The sequence below is a fragment of the Malaclemys terrapin genome, chromosome 2, assembly GCF_027887155.1.
Source record: "Malaclemys terrapin pileata isolate rMalTer1 chromosome 2, rMalTer1.hap1, whole genome shotgun sequence".
Lineage (NCBI taxonomy): Eukaryota > Metazoa > Chordata > Testudines > Emydidae > Malaclemys > Malaclemys terrapin.
This window is the reverse complement of record NC_071506.1, coordinates 116,357,176-116,379,691: the sequence shown is the minus strand read 5'-3', so window position 1 is coordinate 116,379,691 and position 22,516 is coordinate 116,357,176. Positions and strand designations below refer to the sequence as shown.

At 43.4% G+C, this 22,516-nt stretch overlaps 1 protein-coding gene across 3 annotated transcripts in view; it reads right to left on the bottom strand.

The window, feature by feature from the left end:
- Window positions 1–22,516, bottom strand: part of F13A1 (coagulation factor XIII A chain) — a 119,076-nt gene that overhangs the window by 5,558 nt on the left and 91,002 nt on the right. For all 3 annotated transcript variants that reach the window (XM_054017838.1, XM_054017836.1, XM_054017837.1), the window contains exons 9-14: window positions 22,363–22,466; window positions 19,401–19,489; window positions 18,320–18,473; window positions 14,467–14,754; window positions 10,397–10,557; window positions 2,021–2,157 (exon numbers count right to left, since the gene is read on the bottom strand). In XM_054017838.1, coding sequence (XP_053873813.1) covers window positions 2,021–2,157; window positions 10,397–10,557; window positions 14,467–14,754; window positions 18,320–18,473; window positions 19,401–19,489; window positions 22,363–22,466 — 933 coding nt within the window. The remainder of the gene's footprint in view (window positions 1–2,020; window positions 2,158–10,396; window positions 10,558–14,466; window positions 14,755–18,319; window positions 18,474–19,400; window positions 19,490–22,362; window positions 22,467–22,516) is intronic.

Here is a 22,516-nt window from a genome sequence, read left to right as displayed (position 1 = left end):
CCTTTCCCTACTCAGGCCCATGGCTAAGCATCAATATATAGCCCTATGTGACGTGCCTAAGTCAATGGGCAGAGGCAGGAAAAACAGCCTGGTCTCCTGACTCCCAGCCCAGTGCTCTATCCACTGGACCATACTGCCTGTTATCTCAGTATACATAAGTCAGTACTATAAAAATACAAGAGCAGTTATAGACATTTCTAAATTCTTATCCTCCTCAATACCCCTCTCTCCAAACAATAACTAATTACAAGAGACCAAAGGGAACACCTGCAAAGCGAGATGGTCCAGTGATGGATAGAGATACTACACCCCCCCCCCGAAAACCAACTGATTTTCACTTTTTTGCAAATGAAGTCAAACTGCCCTAATTATATTTGCCTGGGAGTGAACTTAGTGATGAATGATTCTAAATAATGTGCTGAGCCATCAACACACTGCAGCCATTTATCACCTTGAATACATAGAGGCAAATGGGATTATTATTTAATTAAACTACAACTACCCATGGTTTGTCCCCTGTGTGCGTGTGTGTAACCTGCAGCCTTTATCCATCCGAGGAAAGTGAAAATAAAATCTCCAAATGACATAGGCAATCATTTCCCATTTTTAAATAAGTCCTAGGACATTATCTTAAAGGGGGAGAGAGGAGGAGGGGGCAGAAGCTGTGGCTTGAAGAAAGCAAAGTATCTACTTGATTAATCATGTTTCCTGGTAACTCCCTTTCTTTGGATGCACCTGACAACTCTCACTTCCTTGAAGGTGAGAACAGTCAGCAATAGTTTTTAGAATAAGAAGGGCTGCAAAACAATGGGTGGTTTGCCATGATTCCCTAATAATTAAGGCCATTTTCAAAACTGGTATAGCCCCTGTGGAAGATCCTGAGCCAAATTCAGTCATGCCCTGAACTGTAGTGCATGTTACACACCATCCAATGCCCTTGAACACGTATTTTCTACCTAACTCAAATCCAGGATCTGATGCCAATCATTTTTACATTGGTCCAAGTGTGATCAGAATCAGATCCCTGATGTGCAAATATGCTATCCTTTATGCTACTGCTGAATTACACCAATTTTTCAAAGGAACCAGGGCCTCAATCCAGCTTCTAAATTTGAGTGCCCAATACTGTGTGCCAACAGCAGAACTTGTGCATGCAAATAAGACTTGCATCCAAAAATCTTTTATGCACACACAGTTCTACTGTTTTCACACACACACACACACACACACACACACACACTACATCACAGTCAAATGTAAAGTGAGTTCTGGGAAATTTAGCCCTTACATCTGGGAGCAGCTGTGCCAGTGATGAGATTCTCTCTAAATGAAACAAAAGATTGGCCAGCAACATAGGACATTCCTGTTTCTCAGACTTGAGGTCATTCTGCATCAGGCCCCTGCATTTCAGGACAGACCTATTTAGGGATGCTGTAGAGGCAGTTATTTACTCCCATGTTCAACACAGTGATCCCCTCCATGCTCTGCAGTTTCAGCATCAGACCCATAGAGACCGATTTTTAAAAGGTATTTAGATTCAGATAGGTGCATACAGGGATTTTCAAAAGCATCTATCAGAATCTTTAGGTGAATCTTTTAAAATCTTGCTCTGAGTCAATGCGGGAGGCAGAATCCCTTTTTGGAACACTCTCCCTAAAAAGGGGATCCTATTTATGGTTTTACCACAAATCTTGAGTAGTGGGCAATATGTGGTTGAATAGTTGAGGCAGAGATTAGATTTGACACAAAGATGACAAATAAAAAAATAATAGAATTGGCAATTACCCACACCACCACCATTTGCAAAGCCCCTTCCCAACTACCAAAACCCTCTAGTAACATTGACAGTGACAGACTGACCTCTTCCAACTGTTACTCCCCCTCCATCCATTACAAATCCTTAGAATAAAAAGCATATGCTTGAATTACAGTACATAGATCAACAGGGATAGTTACTTTGTGCTAAATCCCATAAGGGAGAAGGGAATGAACAGCCCATTATTTCCACACTCTTCCCTACCTGAACATTTTTGTGGTTGTCCTCAGTAGGCCAGGTCCATCGAGACGTACCAAGACATTCACAAGCTTTTGGTTCAGTGGGTTGGTGAATTCTATCATCACAGACATTTCCTTACCAACTACCTTCTCTCCAGGAACCTACAAAACAAGGGAAGGATGTAGATAAGAAGAAAATTATAAAATCCTGGCATGCAGTCTCAATTGTTAGATGCACATTTAACAAAATGTGTGTTTGTACAGATGGCTTTTTGTGAAAGAAACAATGTAAAGTGAGCTATTAGTTTCTTGGGCTTGGTCATGCACAGAGAAGACTACCACTCCCCTCTCCGCACACAACATTTGAACCATGTTTCTTTTCTTTGTGCTCACCTCTTTACAAATCAAAACTAGTTAAAATACCTAGGCCTGGTCTACACTAACCCCCCAATTCGAACTAAGGTACGCAACTTCAGCTACGTGAATAACGTAGCTGAAGTCGACGTACCTTAGTTCGAATTTACCGTGGTGCAGACGCAGCAGGCAAGCTCCCCCGTCGACGCCGCGTACTCCTCGCGCCGAGCAGCATTACCGGAGTCGACGGGGAGCGCTTCTGGGTTCGATTTATCGCGTCCAGACAAGACGTGATAAATCGAATCCAGAAGTTAGATTGCCTGCCGCCGAACCAGCGCATAAGGATAGACAAGCCCCTAGATGCAGCTGGGGTGACTGTATGGGAAGTAGCAATGCATTCTTTATTGCACCAAATTGCAATGGATACAATGACCAGGCAAATATTTCACTGGTTTAAATGTGGGTTTTCTTGCAGTGAACTTTGCAGTATTCAGAGACTGAAGCAAGCTGCGGGGGGGGGGGGGGGGAAAGAGCGCCAGTCTTCACCTCATTTCTGCACACAATCTGTCCGGGAAGATTTCATAACATGTATGCTAGTGAGGATAACAGAACCACAGAAGGACCTGCTGTACAATTAAAGTGGAGTAATGCATACAGGTTTATTAAAGCACTATAAGAGAGACTTTTTTTATGTGTGAGGATGAGTTGGGGCCTTGATTATTATGACTACAAAGAGGGTTTTGTATTGAGGTACTGGACAGAAAGAAACCCTGTAGATCTCATTCTATTCTATTGCTGTTCTTACACTATGCCCACCTCTGTCCCTGGCATACTGGTTTCCAGACTGAAACAGTCTTTTCTGCCTTGTCACTTCTGAGGATCTCCTTAATTCTGTCCTTGTAGGGGGACCTCTGATTACATCACAGTTGGGAGACAAAGTGTGTCCCCACCTTCCATACACTTCAGTAAGAGAGGAGGATGCTCAGCACCCCAAATCACAGGGTTCGTGAACGAGAGAGGATGAAGAATGGGATCTAGTTTGTTTTAACAACTCTGCTTTTTTCAGGCAACACATGAAGTTGTGCACAGCCCCTTGTTTGTAACAGCACAATCATGGTTTATGTGTGTGCAGGGTCTTCCATTTTTTTTATTTGACTTAAAAGTACAAAGCTTGTAGGAATATGCAAACTTGTGGCTGTAAGACCAGCCAGCAGCGTGGGGTGGAACTTGGATCTAGAAAAGGGGCTTTACATCCTTTAGGGCCAATTCTTGGGTCTGAGCAGCAGAAAGCAGCAACAAAGCTGGCTTAAGTAGATAAGTAGTACATAAATGTAGAGTTGGGGTGGTGGTGCCTACTCCAAGCCCACTTCCTCTCTCTGTCCCAGCTCCCGGTGTAGGAGGTGTTCCCAGGAGAAAGAAGGTGCCCCTGGGAAGAAAATGCTCCTGGTGCTGTTTATCTAGTCCCTTTTCTCACTGTGATGATTAGACACTCCAGAATGCACTACTAAAATATTTTTCCCTATTCCATACGATAAAATTAGGAGCGCTGGTTTGTGTCACTCAGGATCCTCTAAGGGCTTGTGCACAGCTTTCCATTCTTTTGCACTCATCTTTAATGCTCTGGAGGGAATTCCAGCTCAGCCTGTTTTCTGTATATAACCTTTCTATTTGGCTGTTCTCAAAACCCCCTGTATATAAGAACAGGAAATGGATGCAGTGCAGAGGAGGTAAAACACATGGCTGATGTGCAATGATAGCATTAATAGCCACATCTGAGACAGTCCAGTCAAAAAGCCCTGGCACTATCAAGGAACCATGATGTGATTGGAACAACAGAAACTTGGTGGGGCAGTTCACATGACTGGCGCACTGTCATGGATGGGTATAAACTGTTCAGAAAGGACAGGTAAGGGAGGAGAGGTGGAGTTGCATTGTATGTAAGAGAGTGGTATGATTTCTCAGAGTTCCAGTATGAAACTGGAGAAAAGCCTGTTGAGAGTCTTTGGGTTAAGTTTAGAGGCGAGAGCAACAAAGGTGATGTCGCGCTCTAGACCACCAGATCAGAAGAATGAGGTAGACAAGGCTTTCTTCGGACAACTGAAGTTTTCAGATCACAGGCCCTAGTTCTAATGGGGGACTTCAAACACCCTGACATCTTCTGGGAGAACAATGCACAGACAATCCAAGAAGTTTTTGGAGAGTGTTGGGGACAACTTCCTGATAGAAGTGCTGGAGGAACCAACTAGGGGCCATGCTCCTCTTGACCTGCTGCTTACAAACCGGGAAGAATTGGTAGGGGAAGTAGAAAGAGGTGGCAACCTAGGCAGCAGTGACCATGAGAGGTTGAGTTCAGGATCCTGACAAAAGGAAGAAAGGAGAGTAGAAAATACGGAACCTAGACTTCAACTCCTTTAGGGAACTGATGGATCCCCTGGGAGGCTAATATGAGGGAGAAAGGAGTCCAGGAGAGCTGGCTATATTTTAAAGAAGCCTTTTTGAGGGAGCACCATCCTGATGTGCAGAAAGAATAGCAAATATGGCAGGCGACCAGCTTGGCTTAACAGTGAAATCTTCAGTAAGCTTAAACTCAAAAAGGAAGCTTACCAGAAGTGGAAATTTGGACAGATGACTAGGGAAGGAAGGAATATAAAAATATTGCTAGAGCATGCAGGGTGTAATAAATAAATTAATGAAGATATCCTATCTCCTAGAACTGGAAGGGACCTTGAAAGGTCATCGAGTCCAGCCCCCTGCCTTCACTAGCAGGACCAAGTACTGACTTTGCCCCAGATCCCTAAGTGGCTCCCTCAAGGATTGAACTTACAACCCTGAGTTTAGCAGATCAATGCTCAAACCACTGAGCTATCCCTCCCCCCTCAGGAAGGCCAAGGCACAATTGGAGTTGCAGCTAGCAAGGGATGTGAAGGGTAACAAGAAGGGTTTCTACAGGTATGTTAGCAACAAAAAGAAGGTCAGGGAAAGTGTGGGACCCTTACTGAATGGGGGAGGCAACCTAGTGACAGATGTGGAAAAAGCAGAAGTACTCAATGCTTTTTTTGGCCTCGGTCTTCACAGACAAGGTCGGCTCCCAGACTGCTGCACTGGGCAACACAGTATGGGGAGGAGGTGAGTAGCCCTCAGTGGTGAAAGAACAGGTTAAGGACTATTTAGAAAAGCTGAACATGCACAAGTCCATGGGTCTGGATCTAATGCATCAGAGGATGCTGAGGGAGTTGGCTGATACGATTGCATTGGCCATTATCTTTCAAAATTTGTGGGAATCGGGGGACGTGCTGGATGATTGGAAAAAGGCAAATATATTTAAAAAAGGGAAGAAAGAGAACCCGGGGAACTACAGATCAGTCAGCCTCACTTCAGTCCCCAGCAAAATCATGGAGCAGGTCCTCAAGAAATCCATTTTGAAGCACTTGGAGGAGAGGAAGGTGATCAGGAAAGTTAACTGGGCAAGTCATTCCTGACCAACCTGATTGCCTCCTATGATGAGATAACTGGCTCTGTGGATATGGGGGAAAGCGGTGGATGTGATATATCTTGACTTTAGCAAAGCTTTTGATACAGTCTCCCACAGTATTCTTGCCAGCAAGTTAAATAAGTATGGATTGGATCAGGCGTTAGCAACCTTTCAGAAGTGGTGTGCCGAGTCTTCATTCTAATTTAAGGTTTCATGTGCCAGTAATACATGTTAGCGTTTTTAGAAGGTTTCTTTCTAAGTCTATAATATATAACTAAACTATTATTGTATGTAAAGTAAATAAGTTTTTTAAAATGTTTAAGAAGCTTCATTTAAAATTAAATTAAAATGCAGAGTCCCCTGGACTGGTGGCCAGGACCCAGGCAGTGTGAGTGCCACTGAAAATCAGCTCGCATACTGCCTTTGGCACGCGTGCCATAGGTTGCCTACCCCTAGATTGGATGAATGGACTATAAGGTGGATAGAAAGCTGGCTAGATTATCAGGCTCAACAGGTAGTGATCAATGGCTCCGTGTCTAGTTGGCAGCTGGTATCAAGCAGAGTGCTCCAGGGCTCGGTCCTGGGGCCGGTTTTGTTCAACATCTTTATTAATGATCTGGATGATGGGATGGATTCCACCCTCAGCAAGTCAGCAGATGACACTAAGCTGGGGGGAGAGGTAGATACGCTGGAGGGTAGGAATAAGGTCCAGAGTGACCTAGACAAATTGGGGGATTGGGCCAAAAGGAATCTGATGAGGTTCAACAAGGACAAGTGCAGAGTCCTGCACTTAGGAAGGAAGACTCCCGTGCACTGCTACAGGCTGGGGACCGACTGCTAAGCAGCTGTTCTGCAGAAAAGGACCTAGGGATTACAGTGGACGAGAAGCTGGATATGAGTCAGCATTGTGCCCTTGTTGCCAAGAAGGCCAGCGGCATATTGGGCTGTATTAGTAGGAGCACTGCCAGCAGCTCAAGGGAAGTGATTATTCCCCTCTATTCGGCACTGATGAGGCCACGCCTGGAGTATTGTGTCCAGTTTTGTCCCCCCTCCACCACAGAAGGGATATGGACAAATTGGAGAGAGTCCAGCGGAGGGCAACGAAAATGATTTGGGGGCTGGGGCACATGACTTACAAGAAGAGGCTGAGGGAACTGGGGTTATTTAGTCTGCAGAAGAGAAGAGTGACAGGGGATTTGATAGCAGCCTTCAACTACCTGAAGGGGGGTTCCAAAGAGGATGGAGCTTGGCTGTCCTCAGTGGTGGCAGATGACAGAACAAGGACCAATGGTCTCAAGTTGCAGTGGGGGTGGTCTAGGTTGGATATTAGGAAAAACTATTTCACTAGAAGGGTGGTGAAGCACTGGAATGGGTTACCTAGGGAGGTGGTAGAATCTCCATCCTTAGAGGTTTTTAAGATCCGGCTTGACAAAGCCCTGTCTGGGATAATTTAGTTGGTGTTGGTCCTGCTTTGAGCAGGGGGTTGGACTAGATGACCTCCTGAGGTCTCTTCCAACCCTAATATTCTATGATTCTAAAAAAAACCCTCTGATACCTTCAAATTGATGTCAGTAGTACTGAAAAGTTTTCATGGAGTCCTACCCCTCCTCCCACCCAAAATTGTTTTCAATGAAAAAACAAAAGCCCTTAAAGTTAAAAACTCTGGCTACCCTCCCCAAACCAATACTTGCTGCGGGTGGTGGTGGTGGACAACACCTCAAAAGTTTTCCACTGGGGATAAAAACCTCTTCTCTGACCACTTCTAGTCAGTAGTACTTTGTTTTTAACATTACTTCTAATAGTCTAAGGGCTTGGCTATACTTGCAAGTTAGAGCACATTAAATGAGCCCCGGGTGCCCTAACTCCTGAGATGTCCATACTGGCAAGGCATGTAGAGCGCCTGGACTCTGCAGCTGGAGCGCTCCTGGTAATCCACCTCCACAAGAAGCATAAAGCTTGCTGCGCCGCGGCTGAAATGCCCAGGTGTCAGTGTGGACGCCGTGTTGCATTATTGTGCTATGATTGGCCTCTGGAATGTCCCATAATTTCCTGAAGTCAAGTGGCCACTCTTGTCATTGTTTTGAACCTGACTGCAGGTATGTGAATATCCCCTTTCACAGCTCCGTTTCTGACAGCCAGCATGCTTATCTGCTCTGGGACAAAGCAAACCATTACTCTGTGTGTGTGTGTGTGTGAGAGAGAGAGAGACGGGGAAGGGGGGTCTGCTGCAGTCTGAACTTACAAGACAGCATACTGACATGCTTTCAGTCCCCCAAAAACCCACTCTCTCTCCCCACCTATACACACTACACACTCCCTGTCACACTCCACACACACCTCATTTGAAAAGCATGTTGCAGCCACTTGCACACTGGGATAGCTACCACAATGCACTGCTCTCTGTGGCATTGCAAGAGCTGCTCATGTGGCCACGCCAGTGCGCTTGCAGCTGACAGTATAAACACACGGCAGCGTTTTCTCTGCTGTGGTCTCCGAAGGCTGGTTTAACTCCCAGCGCTCTACATCTGCAAGTGTAGCCAAGCCCTAAGAGATTGCTATTGGCCAAATAGTATCCTCACTTAGAGCTTGATCACCCCCACTCTGAAACAGTAAAAGGTAAGACTCCCACTGACTTCAGTGGCATAGGATAAGGCATTGAGGACCAAAATGTCAAAAGTGCCTGAAGTTGCAGGCAGGCACCTAGTAGGATTTCCAAAAGTGCCTATGTAGGTTGGGCGCTGAACTCCCATTGAAATCAATGGGAGTTGGGCACCTAATTTACTTAAGTGCTTTTGATCACAGGAGTTAACTCCATAAGAGTTGAGTTATTCTGGGTTTACACAGATGTAACAGAGCAGAATTTCACCATAGCACACTTATTATTGTGACCTGGCTTCAAGCTAAATTTGAAAGAAAGCATTAATTGGTTAATTCCAATGATCTTTTAGCCAGACATAGAAAGCTCAAGAGGTATATATGATGACATATGGGGAATAGGATTTTTCACCCTTTCCCCTTACATAAGGATTAAGTAGTCACCCAAGTCACATATTGAAGTCTCCCAAGAAAGTTTGGGAAGATGAGACTTGCATTTCTCACATTTCTAAAATTAAAATTGAGCAGAAACCCCTACCACCTCTCTCTTGCATGCACTTGAAAGAAAAAAAACAAAACAAAAAGCAGGCCACCTATGTACATCACAAAGCAGCAAATAGGGCACAAAACACTTTTTTTTTTTTTAAACCCTTTGCAGGTTACTTTAAGCTTTTATTGTTTATAGAATAGATGGTTATTGGGCAAAAACCTATCGCTTTCATTAATTGTTCTTTCATCACAGAGGAGGGTGGATAAGCTATTTTGGAGCTTAACCTGGGGATTTTGTGTAGGAGGTTCTGTCTGAATACTGAAGGTACAGGATTATACATTTTTAAATTTGGCTACTGAAGATTCTCTGTAAAACAAAACCCTGTCTGAAGACAATACTGATAATCATTTACATTCTCTAATTAGACCACAGTGACACTTTTGTATTTCATGAGAGTTTTTCTGCAAACTTCTCAGTATTTTGAGTCTACAATATCTGTTCTACTTTCTCACCTTTTTTGTAGCTTGCCTGCTGTTTCACATGGATATAACTATGATGTTAGGACCTCAGAATTTTTGTGTTTATTTTAAGAAATACAGAATCTTAAACAATGCTGCCATTTGAGCTACCTCCATTATATTTCACAGCTGACCCTCCCTTTGAGATGACGTGGGGTAGTTCATAGCTATTGCTTCAGTCTGTCTGCAGGGTCAGGAAGATTGTTCTGTATCTATTCACATTTGGAAGGATAGTTATATAAACCCGTCTTGCCTGTGCCCCCACCATTTCCTTGTTTGCTGCTCCCCCTACCCAAGTAATAAGAGGGAAAGTCCTGCTCACTCCCTGAAGTCCCCTGCTGGAACATGTTCAGTGCAGATGGAGTCAGGAGAATTTAGCTGCCAAATTAACAAGTCTGTCTGAACATGTGCAAACTGAGATTTTTCAGAGGCTCATAACTTGGCCTTCTTGGGTGAATTTTTCTGGGGATGGCAAAAGGCCCATACCTGACATCAAGGTGATGTCCCTACCAAATTTCAAGTCCTTCTCCAAAGCATGGAGGTGCTAGACCTTAACAAAAACAGTTGTAAGAATGTTTAACATGCGCAAAACATATTTTCTTCATTTTTGCTGAGCCTTTCAAAAAACAACAAATAAATTCAGCCTCAGGCACACACCAACATGGAAAATTTCAGCCAAAATGTTAAAATCTGGCAAAGTTATAAGCAACTGAAAACAGGGTCCGAGTGGGATGCATGAGGCAACCGAACTAGAGGTGATGCGATCAACACTACTTATTTTTATATCTGACCCTGTTTTAAGTTATAACATTAGCTTTTAAAATTTGTTTGAAAAAAGACCCCCAGGTTAGCCACCTAAGCGCTGGCCCAACCCGTAGATATACATAATAGAGGTCAGTGTGACGGTGATGCAGAATGTATGCTGAACTCAGGATAGTTGCTAGTTTCCTTTGTTGCATTCCTGAAACTGACCTTGATGTGCAGCTTGGGGATTTGCAGTACAGAGGTCTTCTGCTTGGCCAGAATCTTTTTCGTTTCATTGAGACGTGCTGTGACGAAGAAATGCAAAGAGGCCTGTTCCAGCAGCTGACTCATGTACTCCCCCGATTTGATTAAGACCTCAGAAATTTTAGCTGATGGGAGAAAAAACAAAACACACACAATAAAACTGACGCTTGAAAGCAGTATAGTTACCTATTATTACTTTCAGTCCTGCTGATGCCCTACAGACACAGTACAGATTTTCCCCCACTGAAGAGACTGTCAAAGGCACAGATGAGAATTAGGTGGTCAGACAAAAGCTGCGACCCCCTCATTTTCTGCTAAAATTTTCATTGTGTCTTACCTCCCTTTCCCACATCTGTTCCTTTTCTCCTCACCTTGGGCAACACCTGTCATTTAAGATAGTCTCTATTCCAGAGAACTCAATCTTCTTTGTTACATGTCTGTCCAGTGCCCAGCATAATGGAGCCCTGATCCTTGACTGGGGCTCAGAGGCACTACCATAATATAAACAACATGTAATAAACAACTCCCATGGGCTTTTAATGGGAGAGTGAGGTGCTGAAATGCCCTTGGAGAATCTCCCTCTAAATGTTTACTTCTCTACTTCGTTCCCATACCACTTCCAGTTATTTTTGTGGGTATCCATGCAGGCGGTAACAGCAACCAGTTGGAGGTGTGAATGCGCACAATGCTACTGGCAAGGTTTCCTGTTCCTCAGCGCAGAGCTCATTGCTGATGCCAGCTGCTGAGCTACATCAACGCTACATGCAGCACGCCACAAAGGGAATCTCTCAGCACTACCCCTCTCCCTTGAGAGCTTTCACTCTGGTCCTGGATCATAATTATTGAAAGGAACAACTCCCTGGGCTGGAATGTTAAGATGCAGAGAATCATTGATTTTAACTGTATTGAACGGCAACTTCCAGTCCAGCAAGGGTGTTAGAATTCAACATGCAGAAGCTCACATAGATCATCTAGGCAATCGGTCACTATATATCTTGATTCCTTGCCTGAGCAAACTGCAGTCTACTTTTTCCAGCATTAGTAAAAAGTATCAAGGTTTTCCACCCACTCATTATTCGTTTGTATTATCGTAGCACCTTGGAGCATCAGAGTCATGCTGGACTAGGCCCCCAGTGTGCTTGGCACTGTATTAACACCCATGAAATTGAATTCAAACTGGATAAATCACATTCACCTCTTTCCACTTTTGATTCACCTACATCAAAATGGGTTCCTAGAGTGGGTTTCAAAGCTATTCCCAGGATGACCACCTGAACTAGATTCACCAGGCCAGCCTGGAATTTTTTTGATGTGGTCCCATCTCCTGTAAATGAATTTCGAATCATATCTCAAATATTTAATTATAATCAAGACTCAGTGTTTATCTGTGCAAAAAATATTTGTTGTACTATAAGAGAAATGTATTTTACAATGGAAAAAAAAAGAAACATTTCAGATTAAATTTAATCATAGAGAAAAAAGAATAATGGAATCTCATTTCTGCAGAGGATATGCTGGTAAGATGCCAATACAACTTACTGTGCCTGGGAAAGCCAAGGGAGACACAAAACTGAGCTGCCTAGCAGCCTTTCAAAAAAACAGAGAAAGCTAAATATAACTGAGTGGAAGCAATAGCACCTTTGAAGGCACTGGCAGGTTTAAGCTATTCAAATCCTCAAAGATGTTTTCAACCCCCACAGTTCCTTTAATCATTATTCTGAAAATCACGCACCCAGTTTCTGTTTGAAAACTTATTTTGCTCCTTTCAGCAGTGTAGTCTAGAAAGAATGCCTTTGACACATTTTGATCATATAGTGATATTCTATTACCTTCAAAATAGACAGACACACACTTCTTGCTATGTCACTAAATCTACAAATTCTACTCACATTCCTCAAAATACGTTAAGGCGATTCTGAGGGTTGCCAACATTGTATTTCAAAAATAAGGGACTGTTTTCTTAGCACCCTCGCCCCACCTGTCCTCCTGACATTATTATTATTATTAATAATCATAACCAGCAGTACTCACTTACATTTGCCAGAGCTATTTCTTGCTGCTTTTTGCAACACTCAGCAACTCCCAATCTTGTCATACAGAGATGAAAAAATAAGGTATGTCCCTTATAATAAGGGACTGTTGGCAACCCTAGCAATTTCCCCCTGGTATGCTAGCTTATTCTAGATGGAGGCCCCGTCTATATTCACTCATCATCATCAGTCACTAGAGTTTGGAATTTATTAAAACATTCCATAGCAGTTTTATGTACCATGCCACAGCTTAGCAAAAATGAGCACTGTGGCTATAAACGTATCCTAGTAAATTCACCTTAGTGCAGAGGATTCAAACGAGCGCCCCTGCATCATTTAAACTCTTTGTTAAGTGGAATCACGGTGACTTACATGGAACCTAAGCACAGGGCTGGATCTGACCTGTGGAATTTAGCTTGGAAAACAGAGGGAGTGCTGAGATATTTGCACATCTATACTGAACATCTAAATTATGGTTAAATGCTTCTCTCAGTTATAGGGATGCAATGGGATTGCAAATGAGAGTTTAGTCGAGAGTTGAAATTGATTGACTTTAATGGCTAGCCACGTATTTTTTATAAAGTTTGACAACTTTACAGGTGACATTTAATAATTGATTCAAAGCACTTAAAAATTGCTTGTTATAATAAAATCGGTTGGAACAACTCGATGCAGCAGAGAGAAAGTACATTAACAGTTACTGAGTACCCACAAACGAATCGGATGAGTTAGAAACAACCAACAAATCGCTATTGGCTCATCATATGAGACTGGAGCGAAAGTTTTGATTAGGGTCCGTCTCTACTTTTTCATTAAGTGGACGATTATTTTATAGAGATTTACAAGCTCCAAATAGAAATTTACAGTTGTAGGGGAAAATCCTGCCCTAAGATGTGCAGAATGGATGAGAGGGAACTTTTTATCCCAGGCAAACAACAGGGCAGGATCTCTCCCTAACAGTCCAGAGAGGGCTAGAACATTATATCACCAGCACAGCATGCCCCACAGGGTGCATGGTATCTCAGATAGGGAGTGTGCCGTCAGCTGGCTAGCGCATATGCTGTGGTCAGCAGCACACACTGGCCAGGGATGTATGCTGTTCCTTTTTAGATTGCCATAAATATGCACCTAACACTGTATTCCCATAGCCTGTCCTGAACCATCCTATGCTCTAACAGGGGTCGGCAACTGTTCAGAAGAGGTGTGCCAAGTCTTCATTTATTCACTCTAATTGAAGGTTTTGCATGCCAGTAATACATTTGAATGTTTTTAGGTCTCTTTCTATAAGTCTATAATATATAACTAAACTAGTGTTGTATATTAAGTAACTGTTTTAAAATGTTTAAGAAGCTTCATTTAAAATTAAATTAAAATGCAGAGCCCCCCAGACCGGTGGCCAGGATCCAGGCAATGTGAGTGCCACCAAAAATCTTGCATGCCGCCTTTGGCACGTGTGCCATAGGTTGTCTACACCTGCTCTAACTCCACACTGGCTCTTGTGCCAGATGTGCACCCAGTGCCACTGTACTCCCTTCTCTTGTAGGGCTCTCTCAGATAAGGGAAAGATTTTGCTTTTATTTTGTCATTGTAACCTCCACCTGGAGAACCAGAGCTTTCCCTTTCCTTTCAGAGAAATTACAAGATGGTCAAAGATGTGAAAATGACATCTTACAGCTTAACACCTGGGCCCATTCTCTCTCTCTCTCTCATTAAATAATAACAATCCTTATCACTTATTTCTTAATTCAGCGCTTTCAATCTGTAGAACTCAAAGTACTTTTTGAACGTGGATAAGCATTATCACCCCCATTTCACATATTGGGTAAGGTCACAGGAAACAACATAGCAGAGTGAGGAATAGAACCCAGGTTTCCTGACTCCCATTCCAGGGCCCTATCCAAGGTTATGTAATTTGGGTCTATCGCTGGAGGGAATTTCACTGGTGTCAGCACACACAGATAAGAAAGCAAACAAAAGGCCGAGACTTAGTTTTCCCCATCTTACATGCCAAGGGTTCCAGTGTCACATCAAAAGTATGTTTCTTGAATTCATTCTTCGTGACACCCGTATAAAACACAATATTGCCAGACAGATAGACTGTTGCAGTGTAACGGTTGCGGCTGTTGTTTCTGAAAGTTACAGTGACTTTGAAGTCGCTGCCAAGTGTTGCAGTTTCCACTTGAAAGTCCATGTCGACATCGGTCCCTGCCGGCTCCATAGTATCCTGGGTAGCCTGCTTTTTAACGCCATACATCAGAGCTGTCTCAAGGGCCAGTCTCTCTTCTTCTGTGCCTAGGACAAGATGAAAATTTATGTTAAAAAAAACCTGAAACAAGGGGACTAATTACCAGGTTCATAATGGTGCCACTTTCTCAGGGTCCAGATTCGTGTTTTCTGTATGGCAGTAACAAACACCCCAAAAAAATCTTTTACAGATATTTTGAAATTATTTCTCTTTTTAAATTACTTCAGTGCTTATAAAAACTAGGGTTACCATACGTCCTCTTTTTCCTGGACATGTCCGGCTTTTTGGCACTCAAATCCCCGTCCGGGGGGAATTGCCAAAAAGCCGAACATGTCCGGGAAAATGGCGGCTCTGCTCCTCCCCTGACTCTTCGGCTCTGTTTAAGAGCCGAGCTACCCGAGTGCTATGGGCTTCAGGCAGCCCCCTTGCCTCCGGACCCCAGCCGCCGTCTGGGCACTTCCCCTGCCGGGCTCCGGCGGCGCAGGGTCCGGAGGCAAGGGGGCTGCCCGAAGCCGGTAGCGCTGGGGCAGCTCGGCTCTTAAACAGAGCCGAAGAGTCAGGGGAGGAGCAGAGCCTCCAGCCGTGGCGGCTCTGCTCCTCCCCGGCTCTGTTTAAGAGCCGAGGGCTACGGGCTTTGGGCAGCCCCCATATCTCCAGACCCTGCGCTACCGGAGCCCGGGAGGGGAAGTGCCCGGCTGGGGGCGCAGGGTCTGGAGGCAAGGGGCTGCCCGAAGCCCAAGCGCTACCAGCTTCACGGTTTGCCGGGCAGCCTCCAGACCCTGCGCCCCCTCCCGGGCGCTTCCCCTCCCGGGCTCCAGCTGCGCTGGGGAAGCTCCGGCCGGGGGCGCAGGGTCTGGGGGCTGCCCGGCAAACCGTGAATCCGGTAGCGCTCGGGCAGCCCTTTCCCCATGGCTGGGAGTGGGAGGGAGGAGGGGGATGAGTTAGGGCGGGGAAGGGGCGGAGTTGGGGCAGGGCTGGGGATGGGGAAATGGGCGGGGCCAGGGCCCGTGGATGGTCCTCTTTTTTTATTTAATAGATATGGTAACCCTATAAAAGCTACCAGATCTAAAGCTCATTAGTCAATGAAAAGACTCCCCTTAACCTTAATGATCTCAGGATCGGGCCCTTAGGTTTCTGGAGATCTGCAGCTAGGTAGAGGACCATTTGAGCAGTGGCAGGGGTAATGTATGCTTCCCCACCAAACTGACCAGCTAATGTACTAAAGAGACCACATTTATGAGTAAGAGAGTAGTTCAGTCTTCATGTCCATTCAGTTCTTGGCCCCTTTGCTGAGACTTTCGACTATGGTACCAGTCAGAGATTTATTGCAAATAAAAAACAAAAAAAAATCACTTGCTATTTTTAAAAATAAAAATAGCAAATTCAACTCAATGATATTTGCCATATTTGTTTTCTGTGAATTTTTTGTTCACGGAAAGACAGGCTGCTCCAAATACTCATGCACATCTGCAGTTGCCTGAATATTTGTGCTAAAGCGTTCATTGAACCATGCTGATAGCTTGTGGATTTGGGATCATCCAGTCACGAAGCAGAAATGCTACCATATGACGTCGGTGATCAGTCACACTGTGTGACTAGTGAAGTATAAGTAGTGAATACTTGAAGCAATAGTCAGATAATAATTACTGTGGTTCATTATCAACCTAAACTCAACTGACCAGTGGGACTTAGAAAGCAAAATCTCTGTACTCCAAACCATGCAGTCCTGGGTAAAACATCTTATTTTGGATTAAAATTTTATTTTGCTCCTTCTCTGCTCCCTTAATATCACAAATGAATGGAAGCGTGTTGCTAAAGTAAATTAGTAGAGAAGATGGAAGAACACTTTTGAGTATATCTGATTCTAGATACGTGTCACAACCCTATGGACTTAATTTTTAGCACTGGAAACACAGTCTCAGACCTTCTGTAGTGGATGATGAAAAATTAGCTAGTCCCCTAGTCTCAGTTCACCCCAATTGGTTGGATAAGAGAAGAGCCTTGCCTCACCCACTCTGCAAAATTCCTGTTTGCAGGCCCTTAAAGAAACAGTAACTGATTTTCTCCCACATGCTACTTATTTCTGGGATCACTTCCTCTCCACCAATACTTTTTATTTCCTAGGGCTCTGCATACTTCAAAACCTCCCAAAATTTTAAAGGGCCATGCCATGTGACCTAGGATGGGCTAACCCTTAGTCACCACTACTCTTAAAGGTCACACTACCCTGTCACTTCTGATGTGGATGATGAAAAACCACTTGTAAATGTCCTCTTCTAGACACACACACAGTCCATATTAATGGTGTGTATTTTTATTTATTTATTTTTTTAACTGTGGACAGTGGAATCAGACTGAGGGACTGGCACTTGGATTGCATATGAGTTCAGCTGGGTCTTATCTGCACAATAATTAATGAAGCATGACTGTGTATATTTGCCAGTACTCTGTTAAAAAGGACTTTAATAATTAGTTGTCTTGTAATAGTACCCAAAGGTTCCAGTCAGGATCAGGACCCCATTGTGCTCACCACTGAATAAACAGGAAGACACAATCCCTGCCATGAAGAGTTTACTATCTCATTTACATTACATTCATATAGTTTGTGTCATGTCAGAAATTAACAGGAACATGGCAGAGCTGAACAGCACGTATGCAACATGCCTTTCTCCTCTCCCACAAAAAGGCATTCCACAAAACATTACGATGACAGAGTCCTGTTTAGACCTAACCTCTTGCTAACAGTAGGCAGGACAGAAGGCCCAGCAAACCTTTTAGCCTACGTAAGAATGTTAACTGCATTTTGGGAAAATATGATTATAATTCTTCATGGAATAAATATTTTTTTACTAACTGTTTTGACTCTGGTCCTTCAGTACACACACACACACACACACACACAAATGTGCTTCAGATAATGTTAGTCCCCAGCTGGGAGGATTGTCTGTATTCAGTGTAGGGAATAACTAAGGGGCACATGTTGTCTTTGGCTACACTACACATTTACATCTGGGGCAAATGTATGCAATTATTATAGCAGAGTGGGACAGACATGATATGAAATGTCTTTATTGAAGTGCATACCTCAGAATGGTGAAACTTCATGGGGTAGGGTGAAGCATAAGGAGATCCTCACACTCTCTGAATGGATTGGCCTTAATGACGCAGGACAGATCTAGGTGGCATAAATCAGGACAGCTCCATTGACATTAATAGAGCCAGGCCAGTTTACACCAACTGGAGGTCCGGCCTCCATGTTTAAAGCATTTGAGTACAGAATATGAGCGATCTTTGCCACAAAGTCTCACCTATTGTATTAAAAGCATAAATTCTTTTTGAATTACGTAAATTCATCCATGGTTACCCTCTGTTTTCAGGTCTATCAACTCCTGTCCAAGATGTTTTTGAGTGACAGCCTAAGGAGATGTTCTTACAGAAGGATTTGTAATGTGTCTGAGGTGGAATTAAGATGCCCAAAGTTTTCCACACCACTTGGAGAAAGCTGTGTGAGAACCCACCTTGCTAGAGGTTTACATCTCAACGACATGAGACCTATTTAAGAAAAATCTATGTCAGTATATACACTTTGTTTTGCCGTGTGCAGTAAGTTACCTTCCTGGAACTTGTACTGCTCAGTAATGTCCTTGGTTCTATCACTCCCAATTTCCTTGGTCAAGATTAATTTCCCAATGTGGGTCTTATCAATGTGTTCAATCACTCTGGTCCCATCTTTCATTGCTTTTGAGTAAACAACATCACTATTTACCTATAAAATTAAACAACAAAGCATTACATCTTCTGTTGGGTTTAAAGCCAGTATGTCTTCCCCTTGACTCAATGACACAATCATCAAGTCCTACTGATTTCAACAGGACAAGATACATGTTTAAAATTAAGCACATATTTAAACACCTTGCTGAACTGGGGCCCAAAACACTTCCAAAAAGGGCTTACGTTAATGATAATTTGGTAATATTTTAAACTAGCTGTCAGACACACTTGGCATGTGGATTTCCTAATACAGTTGCAGGGCCAGAACTTCAGCTAGTGTAATTCAGCATAGCTCCATGTATAGTCATTGGAGCCAATTGTCACCTGCCGTGGATCTGGCCCACTGTGTCCTTTTGAATAATCAGTAGTTATTTAATAACACATTTCTGAAGATTGAGAAATGCTGGCAGCAAGTCTGGTCTCCATGATGCCTGTAAAGGTACTGTCCTGAGTTGAGGGGCCCCACTGTCCCAGCAGGAGCACAATTAGTTTGCATTCTAGTAGAGCCCCACAATGTGTTAGGTGTTGTCAACACATACAGAAAGACATGCCCTGGTCCAAAGAGTTTACAACACCACCCAGAGCTTCAGAGCCTGCCTGCTGTTACAGTCCTTAATGAGAGGCAGGAGCTAATGCAGATTGTGTTATGGAAAGCAGCGACTAACTTTCTCTGCTGCTCTGGTAACTGTGGTTTAATTTCAACTGGAGCAACTTCTTCTGATTACTCCTTTGGCAAGCAGTGATTGGTGAATTTTATCATTCAAAAGTGTCATATCAAACCTACTGATCTAAATATAATTCTAGGATTTCTATTTTACATGGGTTGTATGGGAAATAACATTGCAGTCCATGTATTATACCTAGAGACTGACTTACTGTCCCATTTAAAATCACTCAAAACACTATTTTTTCAGGTACATACCTCTGCAAAAACAAAAGGAGCATCGAACTGGAAGCAGACATGACCATGTTTAATAGCTTGAACGGAAGCAGGGCCACATCTATACATACCTGAATTGAGAGTAGAGGGGGAAGAGAAATAAAAGGTTGAATTTGTTCTCTTTAACTTTAGTTAAAGTTAATACCTAGAATGTGCTAGATTGGGAAAAAACAAGTAGCCAAAACCATTAGCTTAAAATAAGAACATAAGAACGGCCACACTGGGTCAGACCAATGGTATCCGGTCTTCCGATAGTGGCCAATGCCAGGTGACCCAAAGGGAATGAAGAGAACAGGTAATCATCAAGTGATCCATCCCGTCGCCCATTCCCAGCTTCTGGCAAACAGAGGCTAGGGACACAATCTCTGTCCATCCTGGCTTACAGCCATTGATGGACCTATCCTCCATTAACTTATCTAGTTCTTTTTTGAACCCTGTTATAGTCTTGGCCTTCACAACATCCTCTGAGAAGGAGTTCCACAGGCTGTGTGTTGTGTGGAAAAAAAATACTTCCTTTTGTTTGTTTTAAACCTGCCTCTTAATTTCATTTGGTGACCCCTAGTTCTTGTGTTATGAGGAGTAAATAACACTTCCTTATTTACTTTCTCCACACCAGTCATGATTTTATAGACCTCAATCATATCCCCCCTTAGTCGTCTCTTTTCCAAGCTGAAAAGTCCCAGTCTTACTAATCTCTCCTCATACAGCAGCCGTTCCATACCCCTAATAATTTTTGTTGCCGTTTTCTGAACCCTTTCCAATTCCAATATACATGAAATAAAAAGATAGTTGGGCTTATGATACTAAGTAGAACCTAGCTCCTCTGCTTCAGGCATAATATTCCACTGGTATCTGTACTGCAAAGATGGCATATTATACTTGGTACATGCAGGTGCCTTTCGACTCATGTGCTAAGTGTGTGATGCAGCAACAAAGCTGTTCTTTAATGAAAATGGAAACTTTGCTTCCTTTCCACTTTCAGGGCCTCATTCTGCTCCCCTTACAAACTCTGCAGGCAGTGAGACTACTTGCAGAGTGAAGTACTACTCAGTGTGATAAGAGTATCAGAATCAGGCCTTCAGTGTCTGAGGCTATTTAAAGAAGGGGGAAAAAAGGCTTTTACAACACTTCTCCCCTCCCCCGCAATATTTCCCCACTCTAGTTTTTTGATGTTCTAACCTCAACTTGCCCACAGGTGCACATGCATGCACACACACGTGTGCTAAATTCAACTAAGGTAAGATCATGGCCCTGATGCTTACTTGAAAACGGTGATGTTTTCATCTACCTTTTTAAAGTGATTTGGGAGTTTCTGAAAAGTGATGAACTGACAGAACTTGGTCCCTATTCACCATGATTTCAGTGGAGTTATGTCTGTGCAAAACTGGAGTAACTAAGTGCTGAATCAGGCCCTTTTTCCGCTGGTTAGCCCCTGATAAAGCACCGACATGTTGCTCCACGTTTTCCATATTGCCCCACGAGCATGCCTCAATCCTCAGCCATAGGTACTACTTCAGAGGTCATTCAGTCCTTTCTTCTCTGCTGGGATGGTCAGCAACTGTCAATTAATGCCAGTTTTATGACACGGAGACCTGTTTGCTAGGAATTGGACTGATAGCATCAACTCATTTCACATGCTCTAGGCCACAGAACATGTATCTGTTGGTAATAACGTATAGCCACAACTGACCTAGACGGGAAAGGCTCCATGTTCTATTACCAGCTCAGTGAACCATCCAGTCCCAAATCTGAAGCTATCTAACAGTTGGCACCTTAATGACACTTTTTGCTTCACTGTTTAGCTTAAGCCTCAACTGCTGGAAATGTCATTCAGTATGAGTTGATTTGAGTTAAAGCTGACAAGCCTGGAGAAGCTCAGTCTGTCAGAGTGTGAACCTAGAAAACATCCGACTGCTGCTGTCTTAAGGATCTATGTTTGAACTGAGTGAGGAGGAAATTAGGAAATGTAACAGCAATAGTGGATTTTCATTTTTCTCTACCATCTAGAGAATGCAACCACAGGAGTTTACAGAGGGAAATTAGCACTATGGCATATATTATATACACCCAAAATACTTGGTTTAAAACTTACATCCCCTCTCACTCTTCCACAGGGCAGCTCTGTTATCACAAATACATTTAACGTTCCTGGGGCTAGGTCCAAACTCCAGTGAAGGCAATTGGAGTCCTTTCACTGGCTTCAATGTTCTTTGGATCAGGCACCTTTCCCTTCCCTCACTCCACTGTGCTATAAGTTGGCTTGCAAGCTGGTCACAGGGCTCATGGAAATCAGGAGTCTCATGACTTCTCCATTTTTTTCCTTGAGCCCTTTGACTTTTGGGTGGCCGTGCTGTGGAAAATACCGCAATCTCTCCCCACCTTTGAAGCAGTCACTCAGCTCTGCTTATGCCATTTGCTGAGGCTGAAGGGCGAGGGCCATTCCTTTACTGAAGGGGGATGTAAATATGTCTGAGCCTATAACAATCAGTATCAAAATGTAGGACCAACACCTAAATACTATGGTGAGGGCACTTTAGAAATCTGATTAAATAAAGTTTGTGGTTTCATCAACATTTTCCATGTTTCACCTATGATTTTTTCAAAGTAATTTCCATGATAAAATTCCTATCATTCCTAGCAGTATGCACAGAAATTCTGCTTTGAACATGCTTTCAATGGGAAACAGTATGCAGTCCCCCATTAATAGAAGTCAAGGTTATACATGGGTTGCATCAAAACCTTTTGGTATACTGCCTAACCCAACAAGAATGGCTGAATTATGGTACAGTGTGTCTTGTTTTCCTTTGGCCAAATTCTATGCCTGCTGAGATAATTGGTGCTTTTATATCTATTGCGGGAGAATGAGGAATACATCTCCAAATCTTCTCCACAGCCGCCGACTTCAGTCTAAAGACTAAAATACAAAGACTGCATGCAGGATTACCATCACTGTTTTCTTGAGGAGTACTATCTACGACTTGCCATCCTCCAAAACCAACGGGAAGATCAGGTCTGGTCATCCATGCCTCGTTCCAGCAGTGATAGTTCCTTACATGGGAGAGCAGACAAGAATATTCAACACTGAAGCATACAAATAA